Source organism: Cryptotermes secundus, unplaced genomic scaffold (genome assembly GCF_002891405.2).
Source record: "Cryptotermes secundus unplaced genomic scaffold, Csec_1.0 scaffold1079, whole genome shotgun sequence".
Classification (NCBI taxonomy): domain Eukaryota; kingdom Metazoa; phylum Arthropoda; class Insecta; order Blattodea; family Kalotermitidae; genus Cryptotermes; species Cryptotermes secundus.
Genome location: NW_019720729.1, coordinates 553,252 through 554,517, shown reverse-complemented (window position 1 = coordinate 554,517; position 1,266 = coordinate 553,252). Strand labels below are relative to the sequence as shown.

General features: G+C 35.3%; 1 protein-coding gene across 3 annotated transcripts in view; it reads right to left on the bottom strand.

The window, feature by feature from the left end:
* The window catches only part of LOC111872948 (xylosyltransferase oxt), a 70,998-nt gene that overhangs the window by 32,702 nt on the left and 37,030 nt on the right, over positions 1-1,266 (bottom strand). For all 3 annotated transcript variants that reach the window (XM_023867261.2, XM_023867271.2, XM_023867280.2), the window contains exon 10: positions 562-770. In XM_023867261.2, the coding sequence (XP_023723029.1) occupies positions 562-770 (209 nt within the window). The remainder of the gene's footprint in view (positions 1-561; positions 771-1,266) is intronic.

The window sequence follows — 1,266 nt, the reverse complement described above, 5'->3', positions numbered from 1 at the left end:
GTGTATGAGTGAGTGTGAGTTTTCATTTTTCTTATCAAATACAGGACAGGAAAAATGAAAACTCACATACATATGTAAGGCAATGTTAACGTTTTAAACGATCAAAATTTGGTTATACTGGATGGAACTTAAATTTGTTACATGAGAAGTTTATCAGCGAAAAATGTCTGTCATTTAAACTGTTCTTTAAATTTGTATTTTTGAACAAACACCTTTCAACCAAGAGTATAACTTATGGAACAGGTCATTTTCTCTGATAATACCTCTGCTCTCATTTTTGAGAAGACAAGGAGCATTGTGCTAAGGTATGCTCTATAGAAGAAGAAGAAGAAGCAATAATTAAGACCATGGTATTCTTGGATATGACTGTGTAAAGTCTGGTGGATATAATAATGTTCAGGAGCAACCTGATGCTTCCATATTCACTCCACAGCCCTGTCTTCATGGCAGCAGGTTCCTCCAAAACTACATAGCATCACATCTCAGAAGACCATGATATTAAAGTTCACTGCAATGAGAACCTCAAACCTCAAGAATCAACAGCTGAATCATGATACATACCTTATAGTTGTCATTATTATGATATGAAGTCACTTCATGGACATTTCCTGGATGAACAAAGCAACCATTACCATCAGATTTAAGTACAAGACTCTTAGCAGACATGCGGGCAAGACTGGCTGCCAGAGTCACAAGAGAGTCATCAGGTGGTGGACTCAGATCTGCATAATGGTACACACTCTGCCAGTAGCTCTTCAGGTTTGCTATGTCTGCACAGAAACAGCAGACAGGAGATATGATACTTTTCTTGTGCTTAATATGTGAAGGAAAGTAAATACACATAAGAGAAATGTTTCTGTGTGTTCCCGCATGATGTAAATGATCCTGTGTGCTACATATACACATTTTTGCTGCTTTTAGAAGATGCAATATCAACGGAATGGGAACTATGGTAGCAAACTGAATTGAGGTTCCCATAGCAGTAAAAATTTATATGATGGTCTATTAGGTTATGACTAGGGCCCGGATTTTTATGACCTAAAAACTATAAATATATGCATGCACTTATGACCCAAAATTATGTCAAATATGACCTAAAAAGTGTAAAATATGACCTTAAATATTAAATGGGACATAAAATTTCACAATTTTAATTACAACTTTTACTAGAGTTTAAGAATAAAGATGATGAATATATGATAGTAGGTCCTACTTAACAAATTAGCCCTATTATGTCTCTGAAGGAAAGAAAACTGATGGAATTTC